Raw genomic sequence first — 19,242 nt, forward strand, 5'->3', positions numbered from 1 at the left:
TGCTCCTCTCCCCTCCCATCCCTACTATAATCTGAGCTCACAGCTGTACGTGAGCAGGGAGAGACTGAGGCAGGAATTGATGTCATATCAAGCTTATATGGCAGCTTCTATTTTAAACAAACAGAGACAGTGTCTAGAGCTGTTTACTAGGTATGGTAAATCATTCTGCAGAATAAATATAGGGTTCTAGCTTGCACTTTTGTGGCTAATCTGTAGGCAATAAACTGTCTTGCTGTTTTCCTTCTCCTTTAAAAACGCCTGCAGAGAATCTGTCTAAGCGAGTTAAATAGTGTAAATATCTCTCCAGTGGCTATTTCATTATCTGAAGGGATGCACCGAATCCACTATTTGGGATTCAGCCTAAACCCGGAATCCTTAGTGAAAGATTCGGCCAAAAACTGAACAGAATCCAAATCCTAATTTGCATATGCAAATTAGAGGTGGGAAAGGAAAAAGTGGGAAAACATTTTTACTTCCTTGTTTTGTGACGTAAACTCGGCTGATTTTCCTTCCACACCCTAATCTGCATATGCAAATAAAGATTCAGCAGAATTCTTGATTCGGCGCATCCCTTATTATTTGTGCAATATTCTTTGCTAATGTGAGAGGATGCTGAAGCAACAGTGAGCTGCTCTCTAATCGTTGGTGGTCAGAGGGACTGTGGGATAAATGTCACAGTGTCTCTCGACCTCTAGTAGAGGGTTTCCCTGCACTTTGGTTTGCTGGGCATAATTATTCAGTGCCCTGTGCCAGGAGAATGCTTTGTACTCCTTGTCAAATAAGTCTTAGTCACTCAAAATGAAGTACATTTATCTTTCCTTTTCTGTAGTGTTATTTACAAATAGATGAACTGTGTTTCTGTTTATTCTTTTACAGGGGTGAAGATATTCTGTCTATTCTCACAAAGGTCAACAAAGATGTTAGCCTAAAGGAAGACAGTGAACAGAAATTAAAGCAGATGCCCCAGCCGGCTTATACTCTGCTGAAGAAACTTATATTCCCTGTACCCGATGTTCCTTTTAGGTCCACAACTTGTCAAGAAAACAGTCCATAATCAATTTAAATTATATTCCGATGCTTGGAACTATACATTGATGCAAAAGTAACTTTAGCAGCCATTGTATTTTCAATCATGCGGGGGCGGATAACTTTTAAAGTCTCTAACCTCAGGGAAATGCAACTGTCGCATGTATTAGTAGGCACTGCATTCAATTCTTCCCGAAGAACATCATGACAATTGCTGCATATCACACTTAACTCATAAGGAAAATTGATGATCTCTTTTATCTGTTAAAGTACTTGAAAGTAGTACTGCTACTTTGTCACTTTTTGAGACATGTAGTATTGCCCGACACAGTACATTTTCTATTGGCTGCCAATGGTCAGCACAGCTGGGTATGATATGTGCTACTATATTCTGCAGGTAAATCAGTTGATACAGTAAATGCAATAAAATATAAATTAAGATTTGCTAAACTTCACTAAAGTATTTTTTCCAAAACAGGAGGCTAAACAGGGGTTCTCTGAAATCAGTAATGAACATTGCTAACACCATAATATTTCTATTATGTAACTCGCAACAGCAATGCCATTGGTACAGTGCATCATCTTAACACTTGGGAACATTTTTTCTGGATTCACTGTTTTTTTTGTTCTGTGTGCCAGTAACCAGACTCTTAAATCCTAGTGGTTATTTGACTTTTGGGTTTTGTTTGTGACATACATAATATATTCTGACTACACGGTTACCCTCCACTGAAATTACAGGGCTTGAGTGAAATTCTGCTGTTGTGCTATGTTTATTTGATTTCATTTTTTGAATAGTTGCCTCTTTCAGAACTGTACATATAAGGGTTATTATGTTTGGCCAACTAATTATTAATCTACTAAATATTATGTGGTTTTAGTTATAAGAATTCCAAAGCATTTATTGACCCAGTAAGGGCTAGTCCTATTAATTATTTCAGAAATAAATCTCACCTTTACTTTAAGGGAAATGACACCTCAGATCAGAAAACATCCAATATTTAGAGCACTGTTTCATATAAGTAAAGCTTTTTTAAATGAAGAATACATATATTTTTAATAATGTGTCTATAATCCCAGAATGTAACCTTGTAATTCCTATACTATTTTTATTCAACCATTCCTCTGACTGTTTATGTGGCTGTGACACACAATACAGTTGTGTTCAGAATAATAGCAGAGTGTTTAAAAAAGTGAATAAAGCTCAAGATCCTTATAATAGCTTTTTCCAAAGACGTAAATGCATTGAAAACACTGCACATTCTATTCCAAATCAAAATTCATTCCTTTACAGAAACCAATTAACTTTAGACCTTCTTTTATCTACCTGGAACTGATCATTGGCTGAGTCTTTGCCATTTCAGCTGTTTTTCTACCCATTTGATTTTTTAAAGCATTTGAGATCATTTTAGCTGAGCAGCCTATCATTTCTTGCACTTCTTCATATATTTTCTCCTCTCCAATGAACTTTTTAATAAAAGTATGCTGTTCTTCTGAACAATGTCTGGAACGACCAATTTTACTCAGAGTTTCAGATGGAAATACACTATAACCAGCATGCACAACATTTGCTGCCTTCTTTCCTTAAATAAGGGCCGTAATTGACACCTGTTTTCTCACAGACTCAATGACCTCACTAACTGAACTCCACACTGCTATTATTTGGAACAAGCAATTCTTATTTGGAACAAGCCTCAATTAATAATTTAATTACACAGAATCAGAAACATGCATGTCATGACTGCTGGGTCTGTTGGTTTTCTATTACTCTACTACACCTACTAGTAAATTATTTGCCATGTAAGAAATATAATTACTACCAAAAACAGTGATTGATCAGGTTAGTGTTGTTGGACTGCTATTATTCTGAACACAACTGTGCATGCTAGGTTACATCAGCCAATGAAAAGACATGTTACAGCAGGCATGCCCAAATTCAGGCCCGGGGGCCAAATGCGGCCCGTTTTCATATTTACACCGGCCCTCCGCCTCCATCATGAAATGAATAATAATGTGGCCTCCCAGCACAGTGCAATCAGGAATCGCGTAGCCGTAGCAGTCAAATTTGAGCACATTAGTGAAATGATCTGCCACTTGCTGAAGGTGTTAGCAATAGACAAGTACTGGCACATAGTGACGTGCCGCTCTCACATACTTCTTTAGGGCTGAAGGTGTCAATAGACGTACTGACGTGCCAGTACAGTAAACTAAAGAAGTACGTATGTGAGAGTGGCGCGTCACTATGTGCCAGGACGTGTCTATTGGTAACACAGCACACAAGCAACAGTATAGACGATCATTTCACTAATGTGCCCAAATATTACGGCTACGTGATTCCTTGTTTCCTTTGTTAAATTATGTTAATGGTTCGAAGAATGTCAGGCTGAATGGTTGGCCCCCCACACATTTTCACCTCACCAATTCTGGCCCTCGTGGGCACCCCTGTGTTACAGTTAGAGTCTACTTTTTTTGGATGGTAACTGTGACATAAAGTAGAGCACTGCAAAAAGGCTGAATGGAAAAAATACACTATAAACATAAAGGGAAAATATACCCCTTTCTTTGTGGTAGGAGCTTATGCAGAAAAACTATATATATATATATATATATATATATATATATATATATATATATATATAAATGTATTTTTTACACAGGCATATTTTATTCTGCAGGCTGAAAAGAAAACAATGACAGTCTTCTCTGCTTGTTTTGATCGCATGGACCAGTTCCCCTCCCTTAGACTCCCAGAGTAATGTAACCCCGTCCTGCCTTGAGCCAAGTCCCAGGCACACACACAGGCAGAGTATGGCACACACAGGGATCATAGGGAAGGCAGAACAGAGCAGGAGACAGGGAAACTCATCAGGACCACTCTAATATGTACTACATACAGTGATATAGTGCCATTAGCATTTTGTATAAAGTGTGAACAGGTGAACAATGTGGGCAGTCAGTGTCAGATGTGACACTTTCACATAAATTATTTATACCCATATCTATACGAACTATAGAGTTTAGTATCACAATAGTCTTTGATATTATGTCTGTCCAAAAAATCATCCAAGCCATTCTTAAAGGCATTAACTGAATCAGCATCACAACATCACCCGGCAGTGCATTCCACAACCTCACTGTCCTCACTGTGAAGAACCCCCTACGTTGCTTCAAATGAAAGTTCTTTTCTTCTAGTCTAAAGGGGTGGCCTCTGGTACGGTGATCCACTTTATGGGTAAAAAGGTCCCCTGCCATTTGTCTATAATGTCCTCTAATGTACTTGTAAAGTGTAATCATGTCCCCTTGCAAGCACCTTTTTTCCAGAGAAAACAACCCCAACCTTGACAGTCTACCTCATAATTTAAGTCTTCCGTCCCTCTAACCAATTTAGTTGCACTTAGTCTCTGCACTCTCTCCAGATCATTTATATCCCTCTTAAGGACTGGAGTCCAAAACTGCACTGCATACTCCAGATGAGGCCTTACCAGGGACCTATAAAGAGGCATAATTATGTTTTCATCCCTTGAGTTAATGCCCTTTTTTATGCAAGAACTTTATTTGCTTTAGTAGCCACAGAATGACACTGCCCAGAATTAGACAATTTATCTACAAAAATCCCTAGATCTTTCTCATTTAAGGAAACTCCCAACACACTGCCATTTAGTGTATAACTTGCATTTATATTATTTTTGCCAAAGTGCATAACCTTGCATTTATCAACATTGAACCTCATTTTCCAGTTTGCTGCCCAGTTTCCCAACTTAGACAAAGACTTGACTCTGCAAAGTGGCAGGATCCTGCATGGAACCTATAGTTCTGCACAATTTAGTATCATCTGCTGATTACTGGCTTATAGTATTGAGGCTGAGAATGGGATCCTTTTTTGAATAGAGGCACCACATTAGCAATTCTCCAGTCTCTCGGTACTATGCCAGACCTCAAACAATCCTAAAAAATTAAGTAAGCTCGCCAAGTACCCTGGGATGAATACCATCTGGCCCGGACCTCTGTTTATCTTAACATGTTCTAGTCTCTTTTAAATGTCCTCATGTGTGAACCATGCATCATTAGTTGTATTACTAGAATTGGGACTATTAAGAAGGGAACCTTCATTTACTGGTTCCTCATTTGTGTAGACAGATGGAAAAATACGAGTTCAGAATCTGCACTTTTATTTTGTTTTGATCAACCATCTACATGGAGAGATGGCTAAAATAAGACTGGAACTGTTAAGACTGGTTCTGATGGCTCTGTTAAGCTGCCGTTCTCTGTCATTTTAACTGACTTACTTACAGGTTAAAAAAAAGTACTTGCATCCTTCTCTTCCTACATGTCTTGTATTAAGTTAGTGATGATGGTAGTGGAGTGCTTGGTTTGTCTTGAGTTTAAGGAGTGTTGGAGCACTATAGTTTTTCAGTGCTATTTCCATTGTCGTGGTAGAGATAGTACTGTATGTAGAATGAGCAGAAAATGATAGTTGGTGGAGAGAATTGCACAGAAAGTGAGTAAAATGACCAGAGAATGGCAAAGTAGACCTTGGTAATTTTGAATCCTAGGAATCCCCTTTTAATAACGTGTCAGAGACTCTTTTCTGTCTTCCCTGAGTTTCATCCCTGGAAAATGGCTGGTTAGCAGGTTCTGTGGTTAACAACGTGAGTGAAAGTGAGACTAAGGAGGTTGGCTCCTGCTGGAAAGAGTAGGCGATACAATAGAGCTCATAATGATCATCATTTTTACATTTCGGGGCACATTTACTAAGGGTCGAAGTGAATTAGAAGTGAATTTTCTGGGTACTTCGACCATCGAATAGGCCAAATTCGACTTCGATTCAAAGTAAAAATACTTAGACTATTTGGCCATTCGAAAATCGAAGTACTGTCTCTTTTAAAAACGTCAAAACTTCACCACCTTAAACCTGCCGAATTGCTATGTTAGCCTATCGGGACCTCCTAAGTTTTTTTCCAAAATCGTTCGAATCGTTTGATTCGAACGATTTCTACGTTCGATCGAACGATTTGATTTCTACGTTCGATCGAACGATTTAAATTTGAACGAAAACTGCTAAATTTAATCAAAAAAAAAAACTTCGACTATCAATTATTTTCAATTCGATGGTCGAATTTCTAAGTTTTACCACTTTGAAGTTCAACACTTAGGGGCTGATTCACTAACTTCGAGTGAAGGATTCGAAGTAAAAAAACTTTTTTTTTGGGCTACTTCGACCATCAAATGGGCTACTACGACCTTCGACTACGACTTCGAATCGAAGGATTCGAACTAAAAATCGTTTGACTATTCAATAGTCGAAGTACTGTCTCTTTAAGAAAAAACTTCGACACCCTAGTTCGCCATCTAAAAGCTACCGAACTCAATGTAAGCCTATGGGGAAGGTCCCCATAGGCTTTCCTACGTTTTTTTGATCGAAGGATATCCCTTCGATCGTTGGATTTAAATCCTTCGAATCGAATGATTCGAAGGATTTTATCATTCGATCGAAGTAATAATCCTTCGATCGCACTATTTGCGCTGAAATCCTTCGACTTCGATATTCGAAGTCGAAGGATTTTAATTCCCAGTCGAATATCGTGGGTTAATTAACCCTCGATATTCGACCCTTTGTGAATCGGCCCCTTAGTAAATGTGCCCCTTCATGTTCAGGAAGGTCCAAAGTTCTGACTGCATACATAATTACTCCACTAGCAACTGCTACATACATAAGCCCTCAGGAGTGCACCCCTAATTGCTTTTGCACCCCTAATTGCTTTTGCACTTGTGTCTGGGATAATGGTAAATTAGCCTTTATATCTCATTCTATCATGACCATTTCCCTCTCCCAGATTCACAGGAATCCTCCATCTACACGATCTCTACTACATATAAGAAGACAAAAAAATCTTCTAGGCCTTATATTCACTAGGCCACCTTCTGCATTCCCAGATACAGTGTAGTTTCCAGATCATCTTCCACTATCTCTGCTACAGTGAATATACCACTCTACAGGCAAGGGTTGGCAGAATTAGCTCATGTGCACCCCCAATAAAATGGACCCCTACTTGCTTTTCTTTAACCCCTAGCGTACAACACATCCTATAAAAGGGGCTATTTGTCAGGTTCCCTCTACTCCATCACACACAGGGGAGAGGAAGAGGGTCAGTTTACAAGTGAGTCTAATCAGTTTACTTATGTTTTGCATAAATAAGTTCTTTGTACACATTATGGACTACTTGCTTATTGGACTTTACAATGGCAATCCAGTTAAGCCGATCCTTGGGTGAAAAGTCCTTACAATCAGAATAAACAGGCAAAGTAAAAAGTACAAATATTCATCTAAAGAATTTTTTTTCTAACCATTTTTCAAGGTGCCTTTTAATGTAATGGATTATTGAACACATATGATTTGTAACAGGTTATTTGACACTTTTGTTTTGCAATGGATTATTGAATTAATGGATTATTGAACACTTGTGATTGTGTAGGTGTTATTAGAGATAGTCCCTATGAGAAACCGAGAACAGCAGTGCAACATGACAGGAAGCAGTTGTAACACGGAAGAAGTTCCAGTAAGAACGAGAACTCACTGAATACACTGTATACACACCTCTGGACAAGCTGTGCAAGTAAGTGAACTACATACAGCCGCTTGTAACCTAAAATCTTTATTATTGACCTTTTGTTTTAGTTAACAAGTCACTCTTGTAATATTTCCAGCTACTTTTAAAACAGTCATTAGGTAAGCAAGCATATTTGATTCCTTCGTTGCATGTTCTCAGACACCTAGCAGGGATTGCTCAATCCACATTCCCTGTCTATGTAAGTGCATTACAGAAACAGGGTTTTTTAGTTACAAAGTTATGATAATTAAATTGGTAAGTCACCATTCCACACCAAGGCAAACCTCACATGGTGGTCCCTAAATATTTACCTCTGGTCAATTTATGGGAAAAATTATGGGGAAAAAATGCAGAATTGTGTTAGGAATTCTGCACATATCATAAGTTACATTGAACAAAAAGCCCCATAAAGTTGAATTTATCATAAACATGCAGTTAAATGAGAAATAACTACAGTATTGCTCTATAATCTCGTTCATTTATCATAAAACTTTACTGTTTTTTTTAATCCTGTAACAAAGCAGGGGACACTGTTCCATTTTGAGGTTATCCAAGTGAACATCTTCTTTCCCTAGTATGTCAGGCCTAAAGACACTTACAGTGAATGGCAGTATGCAAGAAGTTCTGCTTGATATCAGTGAAAACATATCGCAGGAGGAAGTCCATGCCATGATGTTCCTGTGTGAAGGGAAAATCACAACCCAGGACAAAGAGGGCATCCAATACGCCAGGCAGCTATTCCAGTGCCTACATATGAAAGGGCACATAACTCAGGAGGATTTGTCACTTCTAAAAGAGCTGCTGTACAGAATTAAGAGAATGGACCTACTTACCAATAAACTGGGAACAACAAAGGAGCAAATGGAAATAGATCTTAAACATTGTGTACATATCTCTTTATACAGGTGAGCAGTGAATACAACATGTGTAGGAAACTACATTAATTCAGATGTGAAATGAAATGTCATATTTATAAAACTCATTTGTTGTCTTTGCATAAAAGTAAATGCCTCACATCAGTCACATACATGATCCATGACAAGGAGTTATTCAGCATATATAATGGTTTGTGTTTTCTTATTCAAAGACTAACACTAAAAGTGATGGCAAATAGTTTACACCACTGTAGGTATTACTTATTAACCTCAGTGGTTCTGGTACAGGGTCAGACTTGACTCCAAGAGAACCAGTGGGCTCCAGTCTGGGACAATTCCCATCAACCCTTTCTTATTTACACATATACTCTATACTAGTTGCAACTGTCCCAATCTAATTGTTTGGGCCTGCAATATCAGGTTCCTGGTGGGCCCTTTAAGGCCTAGTCTGACACTGTTCATGCAGAATTTTGGGCAAGAAAAGAAGGGTAAAATGCTAAGTAAAAGAGCTGCTGCTCCAACACAGGTTTTTAAATGTTTTTTTTAATTTAGCACTTTTATATCTATGAAAACATGGCCTTATTTGCTAGACTGTAATCAAAAATTCTGATTTATACTTATATATAAAAATAAACTATATGGCCAAGAGTATCTATTCAACATCTAATTTCCACACCTAGGGTTAATATGAAGTTTATCCCCTCTTTGCCACAGGATTTGTTTCAATTCAGCCACAAGAGATTTTGGGGATTTGGGTTCATCCATCACCATGTGCATACAGTACATTTTTAAAAATGCACACAAAAATAAATCTTTGTGCATATAGCCGACAAAAGTGGAGCACTGGGCAGCAATGAGCTATAGAATGGGTGTCAAAAAACAGACATTTAAGTCAAGAAACTCTGAACAAATGTTGTGAAGATGGAGATATTATAGTACTTGTGCTTTACGGATGGTTTAAAAAGTTTATATATGTTGTGCCGATAACCAAATGAAACTCATGTTGAAATCTGCTTAAACCCAAAAGCAATACTGTCATATACTATTTTTAGATTGTATGATTTATCTTGTAGAGTACAGCTTTATTACATTTCATTGGAACTGTCAAACAAACAAATTGAAGATCTGAAGTTCTTGCTGAAACTGAACAGAGAAATTGTAAGTATGGACCAGATTTTTTCTAAACCAGTGGATCTAAATCTTAACTGCAAAAGTAGCAGTGGAAATTGGATCTAGTTTTTAAATTAGTTTTCCCACTTATACCAGTTTTTTAAATGTGGCCTTCTATAAGATATTGCCCCTAGTGTATTGAGTAACCAAGCCAGAAATACTGGAAACACTGGGGTTGAAGCCTGATGCCCCAGTTCTCCAATAAGTAATACTCATATATATTCTCCATCTTTAGCAAAAAGAAATTCCTTTTTTGATTTTTTTCACTCTGCCCAAAATGAATATAGTCTTTTCCACTTTATGAAATATCGAACACACATCTTATCATAAATTCACGGCTGCTTTAATGTTTGCTGTTGTTAGAGGGACTTCTTTGTGCTATCTGAGCTCTGTGCTATCTGAGTACATAATAAGGATTCATTCATTAGTATAAAACGTCAACAATATTACTTTCTCCATCAATTCATTTCAGAGAATACATGTTGTGCTAGTATAACACAGCCAGACTGGTCTTCATATCCTTCATTGAGTGCGTGGTTCCTTTAACTAGCATATAGTGGTTCCTTTAACTAGCATATAATGTTAATAATATTGCTATCCCTACATCTTTCTTTTAGTTTCACTGGTCAGTCTAACCAAGCAGTTGTAATCAGATATGCTGTGTAATGACCTTCTAGCTTTCATCCAAACTGTTTTCTAGAGAAATATTGTCTATTTCTTTTGTCTTGCAGTCAATGTTAGAAATACTTTTAAAAATGGAAAAAGAGGGGAATCTGAGCCAAACCAGTCTTGGGAAGCTAAAATACCTTTTAACACATTTACGTCGTTTGGACCTAGTAAAGAAAATAGAAGCATTTGAAGGTAATCGTAAAAGTTGAAACTGAGTTTTAGATTTTTTATAGGAGGTACAGTAAAGAACTCTCCCCCTATTCATACTGGTATATGAGTTGGAGGAACCCTACTATTTGACTTAATAGATAGCTTAAACATTTCCATCAACTCCTTTCATATAAATAAAATGCAGTATACCCTTTGAGTATTAGAAACTTCTTCTTACTCCAAGTGGCTCTCTTTGCTAGACACACCAGATACAATGCAAAATGTTTAGAAACAGCATGTCATGTATTAGTTTAAAGGGATACTGTCATGGGAATTTTTTTTTTCAAAACGCATCAGTTAATAGTGGTGCTCCAACATCATTCTGCACTTAAATCCGTTTCTCAAAAGAGCAAATTTTTTTATATTTAATTTTGAAATCTGACATGGGGGCTAGACATATTGTCAGTTTCACAGCTGCCCCAAGTCATGTGACTTGTGCTCTGATAAACTTCAGTCACTCTTTACTGCTGTACTGCAACTTAGAGTGATATTACCCCCTTCCCGTTCCCACCCCCCAGCAGCCTAACAACAGAACAATGGGAAGGTAACGAGATAGCAGCTCCATAACACAAGATAACAGCTGCCTGGTAGATCTAAGAACAACACTCAGTTAGTAAAGTCCAGGTCCCACTGAGACACATTCAGTTACATTGAGTAGGAGAAAGAACAGCCTGCCAGAAAGCAGTTCCATCCTAAAGTGCTGGCTCTTTCTAAAAGCACATGATCAGGCAAAATGACCTGAGATGGCTGCCTACACACCAACATTTTAACTTTACTTTACACTTGCTGGTTCAAGAATTACATTTTTATATTGTAGAGTGAATTATTTGCAGTGTAAACAGTGTCATTTAGAAATAAAAAATACATCATAAAAATCATGACAGAATCCCTTTAACATATAACATTGAAGCCACTATTTACTTTCCTTTGTCTAAACCAATTCAGTTTAATGAAATTATGATGTATAAAGAGACAAACCGAGCCATCAATGAACAGGTGAAAATAACGTGGATGTTTGTGATGAATTATTCTTATTCTTATTTATACAATTCCAACAGTCAATTTAATGGATAAGTTATGCAAATGCTTAATGATTGAATTCAAACACAAGTTTTATTGCAGATGTAACAGATCTGGAATCTTCATTAAAGAAGATGTCTGTAGCAGGTAAGACCTCTATCTATAACAATATCTGGGTGTGGGATACGCAAGACAAAATCATCTCCTTTTGAATAAGTGATTGCACATTTATTAAGATAGGAATGAGGTTACATTTCAAATAAGTGCCTCCCTTCATCAGGCAGTGTCCTAAGATGTTTATTAGTCTTTCTTAACTTGCAGACCAAACTAGCCTATAAAATCTTATAAAAGTATGTAAATCCAATTTGGATGCACACATACTAGGCTAAATGCTTTGATTGTTGGTCCTAGAGCCAATGATCAGATCATAGAATGGGGCCTATGGAGACCTATTTGATTAAGATTGCATGAACGCTCATGTAGATATTGTCCAGCATGCCCCAAAACACAGGCGAATAAGCTGTCAGTTTTTGTTTATCTAGGGAACGTTTCAACCCACACCATCTGTAGCTAGGACATTTATACAGTATATAACCTTACTAGGGATGCACCAAATCCAGGATTTGGTTTGGGATGTGGCCTTTTTCAGCAGGATATCGATTCGGCTGAATCCTTCAGCCCGGCCGAACCGAATCCGAATTCTCATATGTAAATTAGGGGCAGGGAGGGAAATTGCGTGACGTTTTGTCACGCAAAATGTTTTCCCCTTACCACCCCTAATCTGCATATGCAAATTAGGTTTGGTATTCGGTTTGATATTCGGATGAATCTTTCGCGAAGGATTCAGGGGTTCGGCTGAATCTTTCGTGAAGTATTCGGGGGTTCAGCCAAATCCAAAACAGTGGATTTGGTGCATCCCTAAACCTTACATTGAAGCTCTTCCTACAAGTGGTGTGGTAACTGTGCCGAATAATCACATACTTACCATAGGGGATGGCAAAGCCAGTATAATAAGCATGGGATCCACTGGTGAAGAAAAGATTAGAACTGTTGATGTAAAGAATATAATATTTCCAGTGCTGTTCTGAAAATAAAACCATTGTAGTCACTTTAGTGATATCCAACACAATAATTTAGCATTTAGCATAAAACTGCACAATAATTGCCCTTTAATTTTTCAGTTTGGAAACCACTGATATACACAGTTAAATGGCAACAACAGCCTGAAGAATGGCTATTTTAATTCTCACTGTGGCAAATTCAACGTTCCATGGGCAGCAACCCTATTTCATATAGGATATTATCCCGTCTGCCAGCACTTAAGATATACAGCCATACACAGCCGATAAAAGCTGCTGCCTGAAGACTGAATTGGCAGCATATTGGCCTGCCTGTGTATAGTGTCCAAAGATAGTCCTGCCCAACCAACATTAAGCCAAAAATTGGGCAGATAGCAATGGCGCAGGTTTAATTTTCCTGATGAGGACTTCATCAGCATATTGATGTGGTCCTTATCTGAGGGGCCGGTTTAAAATCTGTCAAGACCACTGGTTCATCTATTTTTTGGCCTCCAACATCCATTTTATCTACTATTGCTGTTGGTCCCCCCCCCTTGCAGGATATATGTTGTATTCTTTGTCGTTGTTATGTCATGTACTCTTATATTTTTTGTCACTTGTAGAAAAGGAAAAGGGTCCAGGAGACAGCTGAAATCCACAAGTTGCTGGCACAAGGGCCACAACTGATACACATGGAATATCAGTTGATTCACTGAGAAGACTGCACATGAGCCAGAACTTATCAAAGGACCTTTTTATGTCTTGTCATTTCTCATACTGAGCTTATTACTCAATGACAAAGTAATCATGAATAGAGCTACAAGGGTTTTGACCACACCCTGAGACCGGAGTGGACGGTTGGAACATACAGTATGTTTCAACAAATTCGAAGAATAATGTTGTTTAAAGCAATATGTCTACAGGTGAATAGAAGGTGTAATAAATAAGTAAAAAGGTCAATGAGAGGCATATATTAAGGGTTTCGGGAAAGTTGCACTATTACAAATTTTGCACTTGCCATGTTTCCTTATTGTAGTGTTGTTACACTTCTCTTCAAATGATCTGCAGATCAGATTTGGTTCACTGGGACATTTAATATAACATTCTACTACAAGTCTAGTGTTTGTACAAAACAACATATATATATATATATGCAGGCACGTTTCAGGGCCCCGATGCTGCCCCCCCCTCCCGCTCCGTACTTCTAACTTGTAGCGTTGGAGCAGGTCGAGGAGGGGCTGTTTTAAAAAAAACTGGCTGTTCCGTGCCGCCTGAGGCAAGATTCTCACCATGCCTCATGGCCGGAGTTGCCCAGTGTATATGATATGTACTGTATTTTATGAGATTCAATGGCATAAGCCTGGGTACAGAATGTTTCTTACAATTGCACTCTACTATTTTATTGCCAAACATGCCTGCAATGCTGTGTTAAATACTCATCATTGATGTTTTTATGCAATTTACAATGCTGCCTTACTGTAATTATTGAGTTCTCTTAGAGTAAAATGTTATGGGTATAGGTTATTTTGCACAGAAGACCGTCAATATATGTTTATTTGTATTTATTATTATGAAAGTGGTTTTCCTCCACCTACATGATATTACACAATGCTGCAAAGTTTACTTTCTGTGCCAACATCAATATGGAATATGCTGGACACCGTACCCTAAAATATTCTGTGCTTATATAGTGGTATCTCTCTGTACAGACTTAAGGAGTTGTTCCTTATATATTGTATAATGTTTTGTTTGGTGGATTCCATTATGATCTTATGATTAAGTGTGTTAAGAATGATTAAGAAATGTGTAAGGCTATGGTGTGTCCTACAGCTGTTGAAAATAAAGATCTACATTTCTTTTACATTGTCTGTTGCTGAAGTGCCAGATGAAATCCCCTATGTTATTACCTCCCAAAGCTGAAGGTCTGGGACAGAGCACCTTGACCCCACATCACTATTGGGTTTCGAGCTTTTAAAGGGGACCTGTCACCTACATACGAAAGGCAGCTTAGGTATGTCTGTAATGACAATTTTCAATTAGGAAGGGCCCATGCAAGGGAAGATAATCTGCTGACTAAAGTGGCCATAGAGGTGCAGATTTATCGGATGAACAATCATTCTGGGCCATCTCCCGACCTGCCACTAACCATTCAGATCAAATAAAGTAGTAAAAGAACAGATTAGACGATGTTCTGCCCTGACAGCAATCATACGAAAGATAGGTCCGACAAAAGCTGGTGACAGTCTCCCACTGATATCGTCAGATCAGCGATACATGCGGTGATATTATCGGTAACCGACAGAAATTTTCTAACCAGACCGATCGCCATGGCACAAAAAACTCGGCCCAAAAATCGTAGGAATCAAAGATTTGTGTGATAAAATCTTTGCATCTATGGCCAGCTTTAGTTTCATGGGCTGAATTTCAACTTAAATCTACCTGTATATGACCAGCTTTACTTTAAACAACAACAATCAAGTATTGAAGAGGACTGTGTCAAATAAATGAGGTTACTGAAGAATGTAGTACTGTGTGAGAGGCTTTGAGAGCATTTTGGGTCAGTTATAGAAACATATCAGAGAATTTTCTCAATCTTCATGACACCAAAATAAAATATATATATTTTTTTTATGGTCTTGAAAATAAAGTTGAGTGTGCTCACTGGTATAACTAAGAGTTACTGGGGTCCACAGCAAAATAATTGTAGCCTCCCCTAATTTTTAGAAATAACATGTTTTCATAACCATGCATTGAAACTGCTTATTAGGCAGTGCTTGGTGGTCCCCCAGCAGTTGCAGAATCTGCTTCCTCTATAGTTATTCCCCAGAATGTGAGATAAGAATAGACAGTATTTTATGTAATGACAATTGCTGCCACTTGATGTTTCTGGTTGATGTTTCCTGTTTTGCACATGAGACAGGGAAAATGAATAAAACCACATGACACTTTGCTCCTTATTAGCAGAACAGAGAAAAAAAAGAATACTGTTAAAAAAGAACATATACACGCACCATAAGAAAAACCTCTTTACAGAGAGATCTCTTGCTAGTGCTACAATATCCCACTCACTGCAGAAAGCACCCCCAATTTGTTTTCTGTCTCACATAGCCCCACTGTACCAATAGCAACACAAGTACCAATCTCATTACTTCTGTAATTTTGCAGGGTCCCTGATAGGAAACCTCAGCTCAAGGTCCCGCATTACAGCTGTAAAAGTACTTACAAATAAAGAGCTCATGGGGGAGGGGGGTCAAAGTGTGAAAAACATGGAGTACTTACAAATGAAATAACAGTAATAATGTAAGAATGAAAATATGTTGATATCAATATACCCACTGATACTATAGCCCAGAAAAAATGTCAGGTTCTTTGGGGTGGTCGCTGCAAAAACTCATTACAGGTGGTTTGGAAATCAGTCATCCAAATGCTTTCTAGAAAATATTGCTCATTCACTCAGCAGTTGTGTCTATGGCATAGGGACCATGGCAATTCTGTACTTACTGCCTGACTATGGCTTGCAGTAAGCACCTGCTGGCACAACTTATACATCTGAATGATGCTCAAGTTAGGGGGCAGGATTGTGGTTGCCTATGTGCCTCTTCCTGACACAGTAAAGTGCAGTTCCTTGCATCTGCGGGAGTTCATGAGTGTAAAAAACATGGAGGCTTACATCTGTAAGAGTACTTACAAATGAAATAACAGTAATAATGTGAGAATGAAAATATGTTGCCATCAATATACCCACTGACACTATAGCCCAGAATAAATGTCAGGTTATTCCTGAGAAGAGACAATGGGGAAAGACTATACCACAGACTGTATGAGTCTCTGTTCGTCTCATGGCCTACTACCATGTAATTAAATCAATGTAGAGGAACGGAGCACCGCAGAGCCAGAATAATATGTTAAAAAAGTCAAAATTTATTATAAATCCATTAAAAATTACAGCAGCATATCTCCTGTGGGGCTGCCCGCTTAATGCATTTCGTGACTCACTGCCACTTCATCAGAAGCTTTGGGACATTGGTCTGGACGTTGCAGCACGCAGAAGCTTGGCTGTGTACCAGTAAGTGCTCCCACTATCATTTTGTTGCTGGACTGCCATGTAATTAAAAATTTCACTCATATTCAGTTTGTTCATTTGATTTTGTAAATGCACCTGTCTGTGAGGAGTGGTGGCAGAAAGAGGAAAGGTCTATGGGCCTTTTCTCTTGATGAAAGGGACATATGAAGTATTAAGATATGATGAATTACACTGAGGCCCAGATTTGTGGCGAGGCCACAAAGGCCTGGGCCTAGGGCGGCAAGATTTCAGGGGCGGCATGCACCCAGCCGTAATCTAAGGAACATTGGAGAAGCTAACTGAACGCATAATCCCCAGTGTTCCGGCACAAATGCACGGTCGCATGAGGGGACAGGACCCTGTGGGCCTAGGAGGCAACCCAAGGCTGAAATCCAGGCCTGGAAAGACTTCCACTTATCCACTTCCACTTAATTCAGGAAACAGCCAAGGCAAGGGAGAGACAGAGAGGTTCTCAAGAGTATACTACAAGAAATGATAGGATAAGAAATAGAGAAATTGATTTTACTTACCATAATTTCTATTTCCAAGTCACCTTCCATGGCAGCATTCACGAATATGAGTATTGCCACTGGACAGGAAAGTGTTAACCCAACTAATCTATAATATCCGCCCTGCTGCCTTCCCCTCGTCTATGTTTCCAAGCTTCCGAAGGGAGGGGAATTTGTGAATACTGCCATGGAAGGTGACTTGGAAATAGAAATTACGGTAAGTAGAGTTAATTTCTCTATTCCCAAGCCCTGCTTTTGGACATATGCCACTGCCGTGGCATTGTCTGAGCGAACTTTTTCCCATTTGTGTGTAATTTTTTCTGCGAACAAAAAAAAGGCCATCTTTATAGCTTTTAACATGTTAATTAAAGACTTACACTTATTTGCACTTAACCTAGATTTAAAAAAGATTTACAAACATGTTCCCCCTAAAGTATCTCTAACAACGAATGATCACGTGGGTATTGATATTCTTGAATCCCTATTAATTGATTCAGAGGACATAATAGAGACATAAAAGGAACAGTTCAGGCTGTGCAAAATAAAAAATGTCTCTAATATAGTTAGTTAGCCAAAAATGTAATGTATAAAGGCTGGAGTGACTGGATGTGTAACATGATAGCCAGAACACTACTTCCTGCTTTTCAGCTCTATAACTCTGAATTTATCAGCGACTTGAAGGGGGGCCATATGGGACATTTCTGTTCAGTGAGTTTGCAATTGATCCTCAGCATTCAGCTCAGATTCAAAAGCAACAGATATGACCCATGTGCCCCCCCTCAAGTCTCTGATTGGTTACTGCCTGGTAACCAGGGTAACCAGTCAGTGTAAACCAAGAGAGTTGAAAAGCAGGAAGTAGTGTTCTGTTCTGTTAGACATACATTATATTTTTGTCTTACTATATTAGAAACATTTTTTATTTTGCATAGCCTGTTTACCCAGTTTTTATTTTTACACTGAACAATTCCTTGAAAAAATAAATCACAATATATGGCAGCCCTGTCTGTGGTTCCTAACATTAAGAACTTCGTACAACAAGTTGCAAAGAATATAGAAGAGCTTCCAATAAGATCTTATGTCATTGATAACTTAACAAAACAAAAAAGGAAAGCTCTTGCAGAACTAAGGCAAAAAAAAAAGGGCCTTGTTGTTACAGTAGCAGGCAAGGGTGACAATGTTGTGTTGATGGACGGAACCAAATATATACAAGAAGTATTTCGACAATTGAGTGATGAATGTCAATATGAAACATTAAAAACGAATCCTAAGCAAAGTATGCAATTTAAATTAGAAGAGCTCCTGACGGTTGCCAAGACTGAAGGGATCATCTTGAGACAGGAGTATGAATTTTTAAATGTAAAAGCAGCAATCACTCCAACATTTTATGTGACCCAAAAATACATCAATGGTTGGATAACCCACCAGGCCGCCCATTGTGTCTGGGATTGGGAGTTTAACAGAACCTCTCAGTAAATAAGTGGACAAAAATCAGAGAAGTTTCTTACCCACCTTGTCCCCTTGTTTTAGACACAGCGGATGTAATATGCAAAATTGACCAATTACCAATAGCAGAAGATGTTTTGTTAGTAACGTTAGATGTTGAAAGTCTGTATTTGTCAATACCTCACAATATAGGGATTCAGGAGTGTGGACAGTAGAGGTACCAAATATAGAGAACAAACAAATTTTGTGCTAAATTATTTGGATTTCATTTTGAATAACAATATCTTTGTATTTGATGACAGATTTTATAGACAGATAAGGGGTACCACCAGGGGAGCGACATGTGCTCCGACGTACGCATGTCTACAGATGACTCTTAGCAGATTCTGAGTTACAAGAATTGGTAGGCCTTTTTCCCAAGAGTACAGCTATACGGGCACCTTCACTTAATTAAAGATAAACTAATATGTAGGCAGTTTGTCAGTAGGAAAAAGGAACAACATGGCTAAATAGTCAAGTATCAGGGTCTTTGAAATGTGGCAGTTGTAAGGCTTGTAAATTTATTAAGAGATGTAACAAGTTTAAACATCT

At 38.3% G+C, this 19,242-nt stretch overlaps 2 protein-coding genes across 4 annotated transcripts in view; both read left to right on the plus strand.

Annotated features, from left to right (window-relative positions):
- The window catches only part of casp10.S (caspase 10 S homeolog), a 28,721-nt gene extending 21,123 nt beyond the window's left edge, over window positions 1–7,598 (plus strand). Inside the window, exons 11-12 of one of the 3 annotated variants that reach the window (XR_005964454.1) lie at window positions 877–1,423; window positions 7,500–7,598. Coding sequence is in view for 2 of the 3 variants with exons in the window: in XM_018237310.2 (XP_018092799.1) it covers window positions 877–1,054 (178 nt within the window). In the remaining variant the exon portion in view is untranslated. 3 annotated transcript variants of the gene reach the window in all.
- A 92-nt stretch (window positions 7,599–7,690) lies between these two features.
- On the plus strand, window positions 7,691–14,497 carry LOC108702410 (caspase-8-like). Its single transcript, XM_041578320.1, has 5 exons — window positions 7,691–8,539; window positions 9,583–9,667; window positions 10,411–10,540; window positions 11,681–11,725; window positions 13,260–14,497. The coding sequence occupies exons 1-5, from the start codon at window positions 8,211–8,213 to the stop codon at window positions 13,286–13,288; spliced, it is 618 nt and encodes a 205-aa protein (XP_041434254.1). The 5' UTR covers window positions 7,691–8,210; the 3' UTR covers window positions 13,289–14,497.
- The last annotated feature ends 4,745 nt before the right edge of the window (window positions 14,498–19,242 follow it).

The sequence above is a fragment of the Xenopus laevis genome, chromosome 9_10S, assembly GCF_017654675.1.
Source record: "Xenopus laevis strain J_2021 chromosome 9_10S, Xenopus_laevis_v10.1, whole genome shotgun sequence".
In the NCBI taxonomy this organism is placed as follows: domain Eukaryota; kingdom Metazoa; phylum Chordata; class Amphibia; order Anura; family Pipidae; genus Xenopus; species Xenopus laevis.